Here is a 16,904-nt window from a genome sequence, read left to right as displayed (position 1 = left end):
TCTTTTGGTTGTCTTTTCACTTTCTTGATGGTGTCCTTTGAAGCACAAAAGTTTTAAATTTTGATGGAGTCCCTATTTATTTTTTCTTTGGTTGCTTGTGTTTTTAGTGTCATTTCTGAGAAACCATTGCTTAACCCAAGGTTCATGAAGATTTATGCTTATGTTATCTTCTAGGAGTTTTGTACTTTTAGCTCTTACATTTAAGTCTGTGATTCATTTTAAGTTAATTTTTTTACATGTTGTGTGGTAGGGGGTCTTACTTCATTCTTTTTCATATGAATATCCAGTTGTCCCAGCACCATTAATTTAAAAGATTGTTCTTTCCCCATTGAATTGCTTCTTGGCACCCTTGTTGAATATAAACTGACCATAAGTTTAAAGTTTTGTTTTGGACTCTTGGTTCTATTCCATTCATATCTTTTAAAATGGCATATATGGCTCTGCAATTTACTGTGAGACCTTCCCAGTCAGTTAACTCTTTGTCCCTTAGTTTTCTCATCTGTAAAACGAGTAACAAACAGTAAATACTTCATGGGATTAGTGTGAGGATTAAAGGAGATAATATATGGGAAGAGTTTAGAACAGTACCTGGCTTGAAGAAAGTACTTAGTAGCTAATTCCATCATTATAACCACCACCGCTGTCATCATCATCGCCATCATCACCATCACTATGATAACACTTAAATGTTATTCTCTAACTTGTATGTGACTTATCTCCTTTGCTGGATTGTACGTTCTGAAATTAGATACCATGCTTAAAGAGTGGATGTGGTTGCTAAGAGTTATAGGGCCAATTCCTGAGAAATACTTGCATTTAGTCATCTTTATTCACAGTAGACTAAATGATTTTTTTAAAAGATGTACTTAAGGAAAATACTAGAGTCTTTGTTTTAGGATAATTTGGAGTAAGGGGGTCAGCTGGAAAGTTCTGTAATTATTTAGGTGTTAAAGAAGTTCTGGAATTGGAGTCATGTATATGTGTTGCTTTTTAAAAATCATATATGTATCCTCAAATCCTAGTGTTCAGGCACTGTGAGTCTTTTTCTAATTTTGTATGATGTTTAGTCTAATGTCCTTAGCATTGTATTTTAAAAGTGCCAAGCATCTGTTGGCCATTTTCGTATTCTAGTTTAGTATCGATAATCACCCCCATTTAGTATTATGTGAAAAATATACTAGAGATCGTATCATAACTCATTCATTCTCTAAAATTTAGCCACCTTTATTTTAAGGTAAGTACGTATGTGTCTGGTAGTGATTTTGAGTGTTAGATGCTTAAAAAAGAACCCTAGCTGTCTCCTGCTCTCCTTCTCTTACATTCACATTGTTCACATGTGATTGACATTTCCTCTGTTCATTGCGAATTTGTGTAACAGGTGACAATGTTTATGACTGCTGTCAGATAGATCTCTGCTTTAGGTCATACTTGCTTCATTCCTAGGGTTCTTTATTAATCACATATATTTAATTTGGTGATTTGAAACCTCTTTTATCATAGTTATCAATATCAACTTGCTAATAATTACGAAGTGAAAGAACCAAGTCTTTTGGTAGCCTGTTCCTTTCATTATACTTAAAGTTCTCGTCTGATGTTTTAAAATTTATTTTCTTAGATATCTTTTTCCCTCTCTGGTGATGATTAATTATTAGTTTTTCATGTATTTTTAAAATTTGATATGATTATTACTCCTAGATGTCATTTGTCAGAGTGAACCGTTACGGTCCCCATGGAGGAGGAAGGAAAGCACTGAAAGTAAAGAAGAAAATGTCAGTAAAGCAAGAATGGGATGTAAGTCTAGGTGGGATAATACATGGCATAACATTACATGGAAGGAATAAATGTGATGACCTTAGTCACTCAGGATGGTGCTCTGAATGGGGCTTAGCATGTGATATGGTGGAATGGATTTCTGGGCATGTTATTGGGTTGGCCAAAACATTTGTTTCATTTTAAATAAAAATAAAAGACATTTTTCATTTTCACCAAGAACTTTATTGAACAACGTATTCATTAACCAAATGAACTTTTTGGCCAATCCAATATCCTAGGTCTTGGAGGGAAGAGCAGATGCCTTTGGGGAATTTTTATGTTGAGGCTATAGCTCTACCTCTTTTTTTTTTGTTTTGTTTTGTTTTGTTTTTGTTTTTGTTTTTGTTTTTGTGGTATGCGGGCCTCTCACTGCTGTGGCCTCTCCCGTTGCGGAGCACAGGCTCCGGACGCGCAGGCTCAGCGGCCATGGCTCACGGGCCCAGCTGCTCCGCGGCATGTGGGATCCTCCCGGACCGGGGCACGAACCCATGTCCCCTGCATCGGCAGGCGGACTCCCAACCACTGCGCCACCAGGGAAGCCCCTCTACCTCTTTTTAAGAACTGAAATCTTGGGGCTTCCCTGGTGGCGCAGTGGTTGAGAATCTGCCTGCCAATGTAGAGGACACGGGTTCGAGCCCTTGTCTGGGAAGATCCCACATGCCGCAGAGCAACTAGGCCCATGAGCCACAACTACTGAGCCTGCGCGTCTGGAGCCTGTGCTCCGCAACGAGAGGCCGCAACAGTGAGAGGCCCGCGCACTGCGATGAAGAGTGGCCCCCACTTGCCGCAACTAGAGAAAGCCCTCGCACAAAAAGGAAGACCCAACACAGCCAAAAATAAATAAATTAATTAATTAATTAAAAAAAAAAGACAAGAGGGAAGGGATTTCCTTTCCCTTCTCTCCTCAAAAAAAAAAAAAAAAAAAAGAACTGAAATCTTAAGTGGGTGGGGAGTGTGTTTTTAAAATGTCCCCCACCTCTACTTTGAGAACTCACTGCTTTAAGGTAACTCTAGTTAACCTGAAATCTGAAATTTTGGGGTACATATTTTAGATTTTCCCATAGCAACTTGTGATATCATAATCATGCGAGTGGCATTTTTGACTGAAAAAGTGGGTGATCCTTGCTCTCTTACCCTTCAAATTGTTTTTTGCTCATCTCCAGAGATTTGTCAATTTCAGTACAAAGGTTCTCGTAAGGTGTAAGACAGGTCTCAGGTATCTGAGACATGATCCCTGGCTCCTACCCTGAGTGCCACTTGGCATTATCACAGGGATTTTTATCTTTTGGAGTTGGGTACTTTGGTTTGGACCATGAGACTTTGGGTACTTTTACTTTCTGTTGTGAAGATTAACTGGTCAGGGACTAGTTTGGATCTTAGGGATTCTTTTGGACTTAGAACCTTCTGGGTTGTGGCCAACCACCTTAGCCAGGTATCCTGGGCAAACTGACAGCCTTAGAAAATGGGGCAGGGGGATTTCTCTATGTTTAGATTGCTTTGTTGCCATGTGATTGGCTATAAAATAGTATAAGGATATGACTCTAAGGTAATGACACTGATTAAAAGGTGAAAAAATGCACCTTAACATTTATGTTATCATAATGTTAACATTATGTTATCATGAAAAAATGATCACATAAGTTGTCCCCTTCAGAGTGGTTACTTTGGGAAGTTCCATATTTATTTTGATATGCTGCTGTTGCTCAAAACATAATTGAAAACCATTATTTGAAATTGCATTCAGAACCTTCCTCATTTACTTTATATTATCTCCAGTGGTAGAAAAAACTTTGTTTTCTGAAGGTAGATGGAACTTGAAAGTAGTTATAGGTCATTTGGTGTGAATAGTAAATGAGGAAGGAGAGATCAACTGAATAATACTGTTTTGCTGAAAATACTGAGGCATTTTCTGAAATGGCTTGTAAATTAGATTTAAAGGCAATTTCAGAAGAAAATACAGTTGACCCTTGAACAACATGGGGGTTAGGGGAACCGACCCTCTGCACAGTCGAAAATCCACGTATAACTTTACAGTTGGCCCTCTGTATCTGTGGTTTTGCATCCATGGATTCAGCCAGATGTGGATCGTGTCGCACTGTAGTATGTATTGAAAAATATCGACACATAAGTGGACCTGTGTTCAAATCCATGTTGTTCAAGGGTCAACTGTAGTTTTAAGCAATAGTAGTATAAATGAAATTATATTTTCTCCCATGAAAACTAATTCCAAGCATATCACTTATATGCCCGAATTTTTATTATGATTATTAAAAACAATTCTCGTGGATTCCCTCATGGTCCAGTGGTTAGGACTTGGCACTTTCACTGCTGAGGGCCCAGGTTCAATCCCTGGTCGGGGAACTAAGATCCCATAAGCCATGTGGCATGGCCAGAAAACCCCTCCAAAAAACAAAAAAAACCCAATTCTCATGATCTTAGCGTTGTATCTTGTGCTTTTATAAATCAACATGGAAGGAATAACAGTTTTAGTATATAAAAGACTTGAGCTAAATATAAACTATGGCCGAAAGGTTAAGTCTTTGAATACATCCGAAGCTATTTCACTAGGCTCAGTTCTCTGTATTTCTCTTAGAATTAAAAGTCTACATTGCTTTTTTCCCTGCCTTACCAAATCTGTATAACACAATGGCTGAAGTCATTTTGGAAAGGACCAAATTGCAGGGCTGCTACTCAGAGCTGTGTGGGCTGTGCACTGCACAATTCCAAGGGGCACTATTTACATGGCCTGTGATATCAACAGAACCACCTGGAGTTGTGCAATGTGGAAGCCCTGCCATTTGGTTTAGTGCCTTTTTACTTGAGTGACTGTTTTCACATTTTATGAAATTATACAATACCCTCAAAATTTGTCTCTCTGGTTATGATAGGTCCTATGCTTAAGGTGTTGGCATGGGCACAAATTGAACCTCTCTGTAGTGATCACACTTTATATTTTAGTAATCTTTAGAGTTGCCTTGTTCCATGAAATATAGTTCGAAAGCTATAACTTTAGTTAAACTAACTCATTTTGAATTATGTACTACCCAGTTGTTTTCATTATTTTAATATAATGTATGCTTGCTTGGTGAATTTAGTGCTTAATTTCTGTGAGACACTTAAAAATAGTCAGTTATTTTCTACAAGACACCTAAAAGTAATCCATGTTAATATTTAAATTGAGAATTTAATTCTCAAGGTAAGACTTTTTGGTCTCAGGATTTTGAATCCGTTTTCAGCCATTAAAATTCAGCATATACTAATATTTTTTAAGAAACCTTTTGCTTTTTAAAGGAAGTTCATCTTTTTTTTTTTTTTTTTGCAGAACACTGTAACTGATCTAACAGTTCATCGGGCAACTCCTGAAGATCTGGTAAGTTTACTATCGAAAGTTAAGTCGTTTGTTCATGTTCTTATTTGATATTTGATACTTGATACTTCTAACCTACAGAATAGAAACCAGAGGCACTTCTTGGAAGTTGTTCAGTTATTTTTAATCTTGCTTATGTCTATATAAAATCAAAAAGCATATGTCCTGGGCTTCCTTATTTTACTTAGGCACATCAGTTAGCATGCATTAGAATTTCATTAGATAGGTTTGGTTTACAGTTCAAATCTCTCTAGTCCAGTATTTTCCTGTACACATTTATCATCTTTTCCTATCTGTAGATATCACTAGCATTATTTACCATTACTTCCCTATACAAACATACATTATAATTTATTTCTTGAACATGCCACGTACATTTCCACATTTGAGCCCCACTTCATGCTATTCTCTTTACTTGGAACAGTTTCCCTACCTTCTTCTCCTCCTGTACAAATCTTACTTTACTTCCTTATCCTAGTTCAAGTTTTACTTTTTTTTTTTTTTTTTGCGGTACGCGGGCCTCTCACCGATGTGGCCTCTCCCGTTGCGGAGCATAGGCTCTGGACACACAGGCCTAGCGGCCATGGCTCACGGGCCTATCCGCTCCGTGGCATGTGGGATCTTCCTGGACCGGGACAGGAACCCGTGTCCCCTGCATTGGCAGGCGGACTCTCAACCACTGCGCCACCAGGGAAGCCCAAGTTTTACTTTTAAAAAAAAAGCTTTTATTATAGGTTTGTTTGTTTTTTTAAACAGCTTTATTAAGATATAAATCACATAACATAAAATCTGCCCTTTTAAAGTGTACAATTCATTGCTTTTTAGTATATTCACAGAGTTATGCAACCATCATCACTTTCTAATTTTATAACATTTTCATCACTCCCCCAAAAGTAACCCTTTACCCATTAACAGTCACTCTCTATGCCCCACCCCTCCAATCCCTGGCAACAACTAATCTGTTTTATGTCTCTATGGATTTGCCTATTCTGGACATTTCATATAAATGCAATATAATATGTATTCTTTTATATCTGGCTTCTTTCTTTTAGTGTAATGTTTTCAAGGTTCATCCATATTGTAGTATCAGTACTTCATTCATTATTATTGCCAAATACTATTTTGTTTACGGATATACCATGTTTTATTTATCCATTTATCAGTTGTTGGACATTTGGGTTGTTTCTACTTTTTGACTGTTATAGATAATGCTGCTATGAATATTCATGTACAAGTTTTTGTGTGAACATACGCTCTTAGTCTCTTGGGTGTATACCTGGAAGTAGAATTGCTGAGTCATATGATATCTCTATATTTAACTTTCTGAGGAACTGCCAAACTGTTTTCTAAAGTGGCTACACCATTTACATTCTTACCAGCATGTATGAGGGTTTCAATTTTTTCACATCCCTTGCCAGCATTTGTCATTGTCATCTTTGTGGTTTTAGTTCTCCTGGGGGGTATAAAGTGGAATCTCATTGTAGTTTTGATTTGCATTTCCCTAATGACTAATGACATTGAGTATCCTTTCATATATTTATTGGCCATTTGTAGTATCTTCTTTGGAGAAATGTCTCTTCAAGTCTCTTAGTTATTTTAAAATTTCCAGAGGAAATATGTGACAACTATGAACTGGGCTTGATGAAGAGAGGGACACAAAAAATAAAATAAAAATAAAATTGGATTATTTGTGTTTTTATTGTTGAGTAGTAGGAGTTCTTTATATATTCTGGATATGTTTCTTATCAGATATGATTTGCAAATATTTTCTTCCATTCTGTTGATTATGTTTTAGCTTTCTTGATAGTATCCTTTGAAACATAAAAGTTTTAGATTTTGATGAAGTCCACTTTATCTAATTTTTTTCTTTTGTCACTTGTAGCTTTAGTGTCATATCTAAGAAACCATTGTCTAACCAAGGTTCACAGATATTTACTGCTATGTTTTTGTCTAGGAGTTTTAAAGTTTTGGCTCTCATGTTTAGGCCTTTCATCCATTTTGAATTAATTTTTGTGTATGGTGTGAGGTAGGAGTCCAGCTTCATTCTTTTGCACATGGATATCCAATTGTCTAAGCACCATTTATTAAAAAGACTGTTCTTTTCACATTGAATTGTCTTGGCACCCTTGTTGAAAATCAATTGTCTGTAAAGATAAGGGTTTCTTTTGGACTCTCATTTCTATTCCACTGAGCTGTATGTCTATCGTTATGCTAGTGCCATACTCTCTTGATTATTGTAGTAAGTTTGAAGTCCTACTCTTTGAAGCTGCCTAACAGTTGCTTTCTTCTCTGAACTGTTGTACTTACTACCTACATAAGGCATTGAGTATATGCCATCTAATCCATGTCATTTATCTTTATATGCATATGTCCAATCTCTCTGGGCAGATTATTAATGTTTTTGAGAGATAGAGGCCGTATCTTATACGTCTTTGTGGGCCTAGGCATCTAAATCGTAGTAGGTACTCATTAAATGTTTGTTGAGGATAATAATGGTGCCCAAATGACTTAAAATTTTTTATTATGAAAAATTTCAAACTCATGTGAAAAGAGCGACAAAAGTATAAAGAACTCCCATATACTGTTCACCTAGATATAATAGTTATGAAAATTTTGCCATACTTGTTTCATTTATCTTACCCTTTGCTTCTTCACTGGAGCATTTTAAAGCAAAGCCCAGAGGACATGTCATTTTGTGCCTACATATTCAGTTTGCTTTAAAAAAAAACAGATATTTTCTTATATAACCACAATGCCATTATCATGCCTGACAAAAGTAACACTAATATTTTGGTATTACCTAATCCCAATCCATATTCAGATTTCCCTGACTGTCTCAAAAATGTCATCTTCGTTTGTTCTTTGTGAATCAGAATCCTTACATAATATTTGGTTGTTAGTCTCTTAATGGACTGATTTCATATTTACATGGTGCAAACTCAGTAGTACATTTTATCAGATGACATACAAGTTTTGTTCATATTCATAGTTCTGAATACTAGAGTGCTTGTAAAGCCAATATCTGCTTTTGTTCCTTAGCCACCTTAGTGAACTCCTCCCTTCTGACTCTTAAGCTGTGCCTCATATCTCTGCTTCTACTTCTGGAATTCCACTTCCTTGGAGTCCTGCATCTCCATGGACCCACTTCCACATGCAGCCATTACAGGGCTATAAAAACACTGCATTGTGAGCTCTTGGTGATGTGAATATCATGGAATGGGTGTGCCTTTGCCAGAGATGACTTAGTGGATTTTGTGCCTTTTATGTCATACTCAGTCTGTGTGTGTGTGTGTGTGTGTGTATGTGTGTGTTTATAATTGTACATGTACACACATATGTAACTGAAAAATTTAACAAAAGAATTTTTTTTTAAGTTATTTATTTATGGCTGTGTTGGGTCTTCGTTTCTGTGCAAGGGCTTTCTCTAGTTGTGGCAAGCGGGGGTCACTCTTCATCGCGGTGCCTCTCACTATCGCGGCCTCTCTTGTTGTGGAGCACAGGCTCCAGATGCGCAGGCTCAGTAATTGTGGCTCACGGGCCCAGTTGCTCCACGGCATGTGGCATCTTCCCAGACCAGGGCTCAAACCTCTGTCCCCTGCATTGGCAGGCAGATTCTCAACCACTGAGCCACCAGGGAAGCCCCAACAAAAGAATTCTTAACTTTTATTATGTGCAACATGTTCTTAATATTTTCTATTCTATATTCTATTTTATTTTTTAAAAATGTTGGTTTTGATCCACTAATTTATTTTACCACCCATTAAGTGAGTACCAAGATGCAGTTTGCAAAACACTACTTTATTGGATAGTCTTGTACAAAAAAAGTAGAAATTAATATTCTTTCATTTTGTGTTTTAGCTAGGTTTACTAGTTTGTTTTATTTATTTATTTTTTGGCCATGCCACGTGGCTTGTGGGATCTCAGTACCCGACCAAGGATTAAACCCAGGCCACAGCAGTGAAAGCTGAGAATCCTAGCCACTAGGCCACCAGGGAACTCCTTAAGTCTACTAGTTTTTGATACTTCTTTTTTAAAAAATCATTTTTGAAAATTTAGGAGATGGTGAAAATTTTGTGAATATATATATATATATATATATATATATATATATATATATATATATATATATATATATATATAATATACTTATACTGGACTAGAAAAAATAAAAAAAGATGAACTAGGTTAGGTTGTCCTACCATCTGAATAGGCAAGTTCTTTGTTCCTGAAACATTCTTTTATATATTTTTTCTTCCATATAGATCCGTCGTCATGAAATACACAAATCGAAGAATAGAGCATTAGTACACTGGGAGCTCCAAGAAAAAGCTTTGAAGAGAAAATGGAAGAAGCAGAAACCGGAAATTTCTAATCTTGAGAAAAGGAGATTGTCTCTCATGAAGGAGGTAATGCTAAACTGCATCATCTGTAGAGTTAGAAAGAAAAGAAGAGGTAAATAGGTGTCTCTCTTTTTCCGCGTATTTGATTAACATTGGACAGACTCTAATCGTTATTGTGTCCTTACGCGGTGATCTACAGGTAGACTTTGGAAAAAGGAGCAGAGTGACGATCACAGTCTAGTTTCATGATTTGAATTCCTGCTCTTCAGCTTACTAGCCAGGTGACCTTAAATTATTAACTTCTCAGCCTGAATTTTCTTATCTTTAAACTGGAGTAACAGTATTTGCCTGACTGTATTGTTACGAGATTTCAGTGATAAAATATTACTAAAGTGATTAGGACAGTCCTTGGCACATAATTAGTGTCGTATATATATATATAAAGCTGCTATAATTATTTTTCTCAGTTCAACAGCGATGCTGTTAGATTACTTTGCAAAAAAAAATGTGTGCTTGTCCAACAAATTAGTAAGGCACTTGTCTTTGGCTGAATCTTTTGTCAGATGTAGGGTGTTTGAATAAGTAATCAGAGTGGGTAGGAATAAATAATATGGAAAATAAGAAGAAACTACAGCAAAACCCTTCTTTTATTTGGGCTGAAATCATTGTAAAAGAAATGCCTGTTTTCTTCTTGTTCACTGTTGGAGCTTATGGCACTTGGCTGTCTGGGTGACCTTCTGCTGCAGCTTTAAGTCACATTCTGTCTTTTGAGGAATTTGTTAGGCTTCTTAGTGAAATATGAAAGTCATGACTTTATATATCATGAGGAAGAATTATGTCTCCCAAATAAATGTTTACACGAGCTTGTAAAAAGAACAGTGGATTGAGAGAGAATGGTTCTTTAGAGGTACGTATCTTATGGTGATCTTAGGCAAGTCACCTACATTTAAATGTTACGTGGTAATTCTCCATGAAAGGCCTAAGAACACAGATCTGGCCAGGGAAAAAGGCAGCCCCTTTGAGGTGACTCTGGGCTTTTGTTTCCCGTCCCTGGTGACCCCTGCTCATGTCCTGAATCCCTTATACCTTGTAGATGTGGTAGAATTAGGGGTTGAAGAAGAGTGGTAAGAGAGGGTGAGTGTAATTTCTCTGCCTTCTTTCTGTAACGCGGCTTCCTCATGCTCTAGCGTAGTGTTTATCAACTCTGACTGATTCTAATTTCCATTTAAAAAATTCCCATTAAAAAAAACCAGATAGTATCTGGACTCAGACATATTTATACTCAGGTATTCTAATTCAGTGGATCTGGGATGCAGCCCCACTTAGGTATTTTTAAGACAGTTGCTATGTAATATTTAATATTTTGCTAGGTTTGAGAACCTCTGCTATTAGTGGGATTTAGGCATTTCCATTTAACAACATATTTTGGAGGTTTTTCTATGTCAGTATTTAGAAATCTACCTTTTCTTTTTTAATGGCCAAGTAGTATGTGGATATACCACAATTTATTTATCTAGTGCTTTATTAGTGGACATTTAGGATGTGTATCAGAATATGGTATAAGCATCTGGAAAAAAAAAAAGACCCCAGAATATACTGGTTTAAACAAAATAGAAATCTATTTCACTTTTATGGAACAGCTCAGAGATACATGGTAGTGGGTAGGGGGATCTCTGGTCCTTTATTACAGGGCTTCCATGTCTGAGTTTGGAGTGGCTGTTCCAGCTTCCTTCAGATGTTTCCCAGGCAGCATGAAGTGGGGAAGAGAATGCATGTTACTCCCTTTACGTATCACCCAGAAGCTCTGGCTTCTATCCCATTGTCCAGAACTTCATCAAGTGACCACTGTCACCTGCAAGGGTGGTTGGGAAATTAGCTATGTACTTGGCTAACTTGGGAGTTCCACTGTTAAAGAGAAAACAGAAAGAAAGGATATTGGTGGATAAGTAGCAGTGTCTGCCACCGACAGATTATTTCCTGCCTTGTCACTATAAATGATGTAATGAATAATGTAATGAATATGTTTCTGAGTACATGTATAAATATATTTGTAGGACAAATTCTTAAAAGTGGAATTGCTGAGTCAAAGCATTCATACATCTATTATTTCAGTATTGCTATATTTGTAATGTCTGTGATAAGGTATGTGAGGGGAAGGAAGAGTCCTCCTTGGGCATATCCACCTAGGTTTTATCATTATGTGTTAGAGCTACCAGGACCTGTCCCCCAGAAGCTGGGCTCCTAGATTAACGTAAATTAAGAGAAAAGCTCTTTGACCAGCATAATCTTAGATTTCATTTGCTGTATGATCCACTCATGCCATGGGAATCAAGCAAATAAGGGTCCAAATCCAAATCAGAGAGAGGGTGGCTTTGATAAAGATTTTGTAAATTTTAAAAGTATATTAACTAACCTAGTCTCTTTGTACTTTCCCAATTCTGTCTGGTTTTTATTACCAGAGAGCAAAACTGCTAGCGTGACAAGTTTCTAATAATGGTTTTGAAGGGACCTTGACTGATCTTTTGAAAATCCAAGATGTATTCTGTTGTGCTCTTCGTAAGTTTGGTCTTGTGCTCTGCAAACCCATCTGGGGAAGTAATATATACAGATGGGCCTGCAGAGATTGATTTACCTATCATGAGGATGAGTTTTATCATAGAAGAGTGATAAAGAAATCCAGAAAGAGCAAGAGAAAGCCAATGCTCTGACCTCTGGCCACTCAAGCCGTCTGCCCCAAGGAGCCTGGGCAGGGACTAGCAGGGAGAGGGCTGCAGGGAAGTGGGTTTTCTGGAGACCTCACTATAATTAGTATCAGGTTTTGATATGATAAAATTATTCCTCCACAATCTGCTTCTTTCAATTTATATCTCTTCATTTTGATAGCAAGTCAATACCTTTTTTAAAAATAGTAAACAAAACTGCTGCTAGGAAATATATTTTGTAAAATTTTTCTAGTATAAGTGGTAGATTATAATGCTCCATTTACTTTCTTTCCTAAACTCTAATTGCATGTGCTACAAGATGGCTAACCAGGGATGAAAATTTAAGTTGTAACAACATTCTCAAATATCTCTAGAATTGTATACAGATTTAGTATACTTTTGTATCTCTTGACAGGGCCTAGGATGCCAGTCTTCTGACTCCAAATGTGCTCTTTGTCCTGTGCCATTCCAAAACTTACTCGTTGTGGAGAGAACAGATTCAGGACTTTATTCTCACTAACAGAGCCAGCCAACCTGCTTGGCTTTAGCAGGGGAAGAAGGGGGAAAAAGTCAGAACGTGACTCTGGTTATTTTTCTTCATGTCCTAAAACAGTAACTGAGGTCACATTGTATGCTTGTTTCCATGGTCTAGAGAAATTCTGGTAAGAGCATTTGTTACCAGATGTTTTGATTTGAGTCAGTGTTGGAAACTGGAAATTTTCCAATTTTGACACTCCTTTCAGCCTAAGAATGCGATCTGGTGGTGGTGGGTGTTGACTTGCTTTCACTCTAGCCTGCGCATCCTTGCTTGTAACTGGGAAAGTTCTTAAGTTGAAAGTGTATAATCAGAGGCACCGCTAGATTGGTATTTTTTGAGTTCTCATTTCTCCAGGATAAAATTCAAGCTTGTTTATAAATGCAGAAGCATCACTTTTTTGTTTAATGCCCCCAAAGTTGTATCTCACGTCGTATTTTTTAAGTTGTGGGTCATGACCCATTAATGGATTATGAAATCACTTTAGTGGTTGAAATACCAAAGAGTCACACATCTGAGTTTATGGCTCAAAGATTCATGTTTAATCAGTGTTTTTCAAACTGTGGATCACAACTTTTTAATGGATTGTAAAATCAAGTTAGTGGGTTGTGACCATCATTTGAAAAAATAGAATAGAAACGAAAAAGAAAATATCAGAGTGGTTATCAAAGAGTAAGTTTAAGCAAAGCTCTTATTTTGGTGTTTGTCTACATTTGTGTGTGGACTGGGTCATAATTTAATAATGTATTTCTTTGGATCAAAGCCAAGCATTTGAAATCCACTAATTATTATAATAGCTCCATCTACTGGTACTTAATGATATTGCCGCTGAAGGATTTGAGATGATTTTTAAGCTCCTGCCTTTGTATGGACTTTTCCTTTGTGATTTATTAAGTATATATATTTTTTCTGAATAATAATATTTATCACTAACATGTGTCTAGATTCTTTCTGATCAATACCGGATGCAGGATGTATTGGAAAAATCTGATCATTTGATGGCTACAGCAAAAGATCTGTTTGTTGATTTTGCTCGTAGGCGCACAGGTAAAGTAGTCACATCAAACGAAAGTTTCTTTATCTTATTCATCATAGCCCACACCTGGCTATTTGAAAGAATTTAAAATCTTTTCTCAGGCATCATATTATTTCTTTCACATGTGTTCTAGGGTGGATAGCATACAAGAGTTGTTAGACATAGATTTATTACAATTTATTTGCTTTTCACTAAGAATATTAACTATTACAAATTACTCAAGTTAAGGAAAGGTAAATTGTTATTATTTACTAAAATATCTTGTGAAATTATAAGATTTCATAATTTAAGGTATGATTTCATTTTCAGCTTATTAATATTAAATTACCATATAATTAAAGTATCTGCTTTGTATGTAATTTGAGTGAAGCTTAATTTGAAAACTAAAGCAACTTCAGTGTCTCTCTAAAAGGAACTTTGTCTCTTGTGAGATGCACAACATTATTTACTTTAATGTGTATATAATCTGTTGTTTACCTTAATCCCTAAAAACAGATCATTAGTTTTTAGTTTAAGGTTTAAATCCTGGCTTGGCCACTCACTAATGTGACTCTGTGCCTGTTGCTTCACGTCTCTGAGTTTCAGTTTACCCATATGTAAAATAATGATACTAATAACCTCATAGGATTTTGTGAGGGTGAAACAATTTAATATATGTAAAAGCATTTAGAACAATGCCTGGCATATAGTAAGCACTGTTTGAGTGCGAGTTGCTATTATTATTATTTAAGATTTTCATACAATAATTCAGACCTATGGCAGTGTATTGTATGTGTGAAGTCAATTTAATTAAATGAAACAAAATCATCATGACATTTTCCTTCTGCAGGGTTTCCTAATGTAACAATGGCTCCTGATTCCTCTCAAGGTCCCATTGTGGTAAATCAAGACCCTGTCACCCAGGCCATCCTTAGTGAATCTGTTATTGAGCCTCAGGTAATGTACTTTGCTCACAGCCATAATGCTCATGCTGAAATTCAGTTTAAGTTGATGTAGATAGGTATAGTGGTAAACATTTCAAAAGCTTTACTATCTAAATACCAAGTTGTGGTTGCTAGAATTGTTCTTACTCAAGTATAGTACATGTACTGTGAGTAAGGCTTGTACTAAACAAGATAGGACTAGATAATAATAGCTAACATTTATTGAGTGCTTACCTAGGAGGTAGTTACTATTATTATCCCCATTTAGCAGATGGAAAAACTGAGGCTCAGAAAAATTAAGTAAGTTGTCCAAGATCACATAGCTAGTTAGCATGAGAGATGGCATTCAAATCTAGGCTGTCTGGCTCCATAAGTCTGTGTCACCCAGAGGTGTAGAGAACAAACGTATGGACACCAAGGGGGGAAGTTGGGAGGTGGTGGTGGTGGGATGAATTGGGAGATTGGGATTGACATGTATAGTACACACTAATATGTATAAAATAGATAACTTATAAGAACCTGCTGTATAAAAAATAAATAAAATTAAATTTTAAAATAAAGACTGTCACCATCTACAAATATGGAAACAGCAAGAGAGTCTTTCCACGTCCCACTTTGGAGTCAGGTGAATCTGTGTTCATATTCTGTTACTTACTAGCTGTTCGATGTTGAGTTGATTTCTCAAGGTATCTGAGTTGGCTCAGAGAGTTTTTTGTTAAATGGGAATAGAATATACCTGCTATGGTTGTTGTGAGGATCAGCTCAGATAGGTTATGTAAAGTGTTGAGCATAATACCAGATATTAGTTCTTCATGAAATCTTTGTCCCTTCTTTTTTTTAAAATAAATTTATTTATATTATTTATTTATTTTTGGCTGCTTTGGGTCTTCGTTGCTGCACGTGGGCTTTCTCTAGTTGCAGCGAGTGGGGGCTACTCTTCGTTGGGAGCTTCTCATTGCAGTGGCTTCTCTTGTTGCGGAGCATGGGCCCTAGAGCACGCGGGCTTCAGTAGTTGTAGCACCGGTGCTCTAGAACGTAGGCTCAGTAGGTGTGGCGCACGGGCTTAGTTGCTCTGCGGCATGTGGGATCTTCCTGGACCAGGGATCGAACCCGTGTCCCCTGCATTGGCAGGTGGATTCTTAACCACTGTGCTACCAGGGAGGCCCAAAAAGAATATTTTAGACTATATCTGAAAGTCAGTGAATTAGTCACTATGGAACAGACTTGAATATTTCTTTAAAAATACCTTTGTCCCTTCTAATGTATTAGTATGTTTAAAAAGCAGCTACCCAAGAAACTTTGAATTTATTGACTAGTTACATGAGAAAAGTATAGTAGTAAAACATTTATTAGCTGTATCTTAATCTAATTGGAACTCTTAATTAATCAAAATGTTTAGAATTTTGAGATAGGAAACATTTTTTAAAAGCCCATGAAGAATTTAATACTAAAATAAATCAACTTTTTAAGAATGACTAGGTCTTAGTACCTGTTTAATGCAATTTCCTAAGTTATTTGTATCTTTTAGGACAAAAAGAAGAATCATCAATTAGATGGATGATCCTAGGGAATTACAAGGTCCAGAGTCATATAAATATACCGTTTTCTACTTATAAAGGCAATTAAGTAGAACGTTACACATATTTTTAATAGCCAAAGTCCATTAGCCATATCCCCAGCCAAAAGCCATGTATGTTTTGACACTTATTAAAAAGTTAGTTTTCAAATGATCATGGTCTCTATGATGAAGGTTGGGAGGTGGCAAGAGGCAAGGTAAGAGAGACAAGAAGGAGCTGGGTCACGAAGGGCTAAGGAACCAGAAAGCAAGAGTAGAGCCACTAAAGGATTTTAAGAAGAGCACAGTCATGGCGAAATTGACAGTAACGTGGAAGATGGATTGGGGAGGGAGGGACAAGACTGGTGAGAGGATCTGGTTAGAAGACTCACATTGGAATCTTAGCAGAAGTGGTGAGGACTGACCCAAAGCAGTGGCAGTAGGGAAGGAGGTAGAGGGGAAGAGGGATAGATTTGAGAGATTAAGAAGGGATAGAATTGACAGGATTGGGTGATTGATTGGATGTGATGGATGAGGAAGAAGGATAATTTCCAGTTTGCTGGCTTGAGAACCTGAGTAGATAGTGATGCTGGTTATGGTCTTGGTAACATGACAGGAACAAGGTTTCTGGAAG

At 36.8% G+C, this 16,904-nt stretch overlaps 1 protein-coding gene across 5 annotated transcripts in view; it reads left to right on the top strand.

Moving 5' to 3' along the window:
* Nucleotides 1–16,904, top strand: part of SPICE1 (spindle and centriole associated protein 1) — a 65,029-nt gene that overhangs the window by 4,840 nt on the left and 43,285 nt on the right. For all 5 annotated transcript variants that reach the window (XM_081235773.1, XM_081235777.1, XM_081235774.1 and 2 more), the window contains exons 2-6: nucleotides 1,696–1,791; nucleotides 5,135–5,182; nucleotides 9,442–9,585; nucleotides 13,701–13,803; nucleotides 14,622–14,728. In XM_081235773.1, the coding sequence (XP_081091899.1) occupies nucleotides 1,696–1,791; nucleotides 5,135–5,182; nucleotides 9,442–9,585; nucleotides 13,701–13,803; nucleotides 14,622–14,728 (498 nt within the window). The remainder of the gene's footprint in view (nucleotides 1–1,695; nucleotides 1,792–5,134; nucleotides 5,183–9,441; nucleotides 9,586–13,700; nucleotides 13,804–14,621; nucleotides 14,729–16,904) is intronic.

The sequence above is a fragment of the Mesoplodon bidens genome, assembly GCF_964165515.1.
Source record: "Mesoplodon bidens genome assembly, chromosome: 5".
NCBI classification, from domain to species: domain Eukaryota; kingdom Metazoa; phylum Chordata; class Mammalia; order Artiodactyla; family Ziphiidae; genus Mesoplodon; species Mesoplodon bidens.
Note: the sequence above shows the minus strand (reverse complement) of the source record. Positions and strands in the feature narration are given on the sequence as shown.